The sequence below is a fragment of the Mus caroli genome, chromosome 6 (genome assembly GCF_900094665.2).
Source record: "Mus caroli chromosome 6, CAROLI_EIJ_v1.1, whole genome shotgun sequence".
Classification (NCBI taxonomy): domain Eukaryota; kingdom Metazoa; phylum Chordata; class Mammalia; order Rodentia; family Muridae; genus Mus; species Mus caroli.
This window is the reverse complement of record NC_034575.1, coordinates 83,728,669-83,730,749: the sequence shown is the minus strand read 5'-3', so window position 1 is coordinate 83,730,749 and position 2,081 is coordinate 83,728,669. Positions and strand designations below refer to the sequence as shown.

General features: G+C 42.5%; 1 protein-coding gene across 1 annotated transcript in view; it reads left to right on the top strand.

The window, feature by feature from the left end:
* Aplf (aprataxin and PNKP like factor) overlaps nt 1–2,075 on the top strand; it is a 42,454-nt gene extending 40,379 nt beyond the window's left edge. Inside the window, exon 9 of the mRNA XM_029478224.1 lies at nt 1,231–2,075. Within this exon, the coding sequence (XP_029334084.1) occupies nt 1,231–1,412 (182 nt within the window). The 3' untranslated portion in view covers nt 1,413–2,075. The remainder of the gene's footprint in view (nt 1–1,230) is intronic.
* The last annotated feature ends 6 nt before the right edge of the window (nt 2,076–2,081 follow it).

The window sequence follows — 2,081 nt, the reverse complement described above, 5'->3', positions numbered from 1 at the left end:
AGAGACCTCCAAGAGGAGCATGCGCGAGGGTGGATACTGGCTTTCCTTGCTTACTCCGCACCTCAGTTTCAAGCTGTTCTGACATCTAAGCTATTTTGTGAATGCATTTACCATAAGAAAATGAGGATGGGTTAAGATTAGCTGAACGTGAAACATTTTTCAAGCTGTTCAGTANNAGATTCGTCTCCAGCTAAGTGGGCCACAGTGTCTCCCTTGGGAAGGGGTGTGCGCTTCCTCTGTATGAGAATTGTNTGTATTACTATGTAATCCTTTNAGCTTTGGCTGCTGAGAAATTTAAACTGCTTTTTCTATTATTAGCTGTTATTTTTATTTGCATTATATTATTACATTATCATTAATATAAGCTACCTGAAACCCTTTCTGAAATGAGCTGTGATATTGAGAAAAGTGTAAACATACTGGGCTGTAGCAGTAAAAGAGTGGACATATTACTTGGGCATTCATTTAAGCTATAGCGCTACATCACATGTGGATATTACATAAAACAACAAAACTACGCACAAAAGTGCAGGTGTTAATACTTTAAAAAAAACTAGCTAAAACATTTAAAATAATGTTTTTAAAACATCAGAGAGATTATAGAGTAGGATTTGCAGGCAGTAGTGAAGTTGAGCATCTAGGACAGCAGAAAAGCCCTAAGCCATCTTCCCCACAAATTATGAAGTACTCTGCTTGGACAGATGAGTCAGGGTTGAAAAGAGTCAGAAAGAACAGAGGTGGGGGATCTGGCAGGAAGTATTTTCCTACAGCAGTTTGGGGTCCAAGATCAGAGTAAAGTTAGANGGGACCTGGAACAACCTGGAGAGACTCCAGGCCTGCTGGGACTTTCCAGGCTTGATGGAGTGATGGCCTGCAGCTGGGGAGCCCCCGCCGCTGAGATTTCCAGAGAAGCTTCCAGGTTGGTTCTTAAACTCCGTCCGTTTCCAAGCATCTGCGTACAGATGGCACGTGCTGTGGCCACGCCAGTGGGGACGGGAGGATGACCCTCTCAGGAGGGACTGAGAGGACCTCATTGTGGAGAGTTAGGACAATAAGAAATAAGTGATCACTTTAGTGTCTGTTCTAAAACTTGCAGTAGTAAGGTATATGTTAATAAAGTCTTGCTGAAGGTAGACATTTTAATAGCGACATCCCTAACCCAGGCTGAGTAGTGACTGCTGTGATTTGTCAATATTCTGGTTTTTTGTTTGTTTGTTTGTTTGTTTTTAGCCAGAGTTGCTCTGGATGAAGATGACGATGATGTCGGGCAACCCAGTGACGATGAGGACGAGGAAGACTATGAGCCGACAGATGAAGATTCTGATTGGCAACCAGGAAAGGACGATGAGGAGCNGGAAGATGTGGATGAGCTTTTGAAAGAAGCAAAAAGGTTTATGAGAAGGAAGAAGTAGCGTTTCTGCAGTGACTCACATTTGCTTTTTTTTCTCTGTGGGAAACATAATCATTTTTTTCTTTTAATAGTTCTTTGCTCTTGAAACATTGAAACACCAGCCGTCAGTGAAATAGGTGGGATGTATGCTATTGCCTATTTTAGTGCCTGTTTAATGCATCCATCAGTGAAAGCAGGTAAAGAGGTTGGGCAGTCTGATATTTTCAAATACTTTACATACTGCAAATAAAAAGCCATAGGTTGTACAAACCTTTGATCATCTGCCCTGAGGTCTTTATAGAGCACCCTGCAAGCTTAGCCAGGTGATTACAGAACAGTGGAAGAGCCAACCCCACACTGCTGTTGAAAGAGTCCCTCACAAAGCTAGACTCTAACAAATGACAGCCAGCAGTGTGCCATGTCTCTAATATATTAGATGTGGCTTTCTGATTTCATTTANGGCTTTTGTCCTTTGAATCCTGGGAAGACTATTAACAAAAAGATGCTGAAAATGATCCTGTTAACCTATAGGGCAGCAGTACTCACCTATAGGGCAGCAGCACTTACCTATAGGGCAGCAGTACTCACCGTGCAAGGAAATGGTTTTTGTGCATCCCCAACTGTGTATGTATATCTGTGAGAGTATAAAGAAGACTGCGGAGCCCTTGCATGACTCTCACACTGCCCTGCC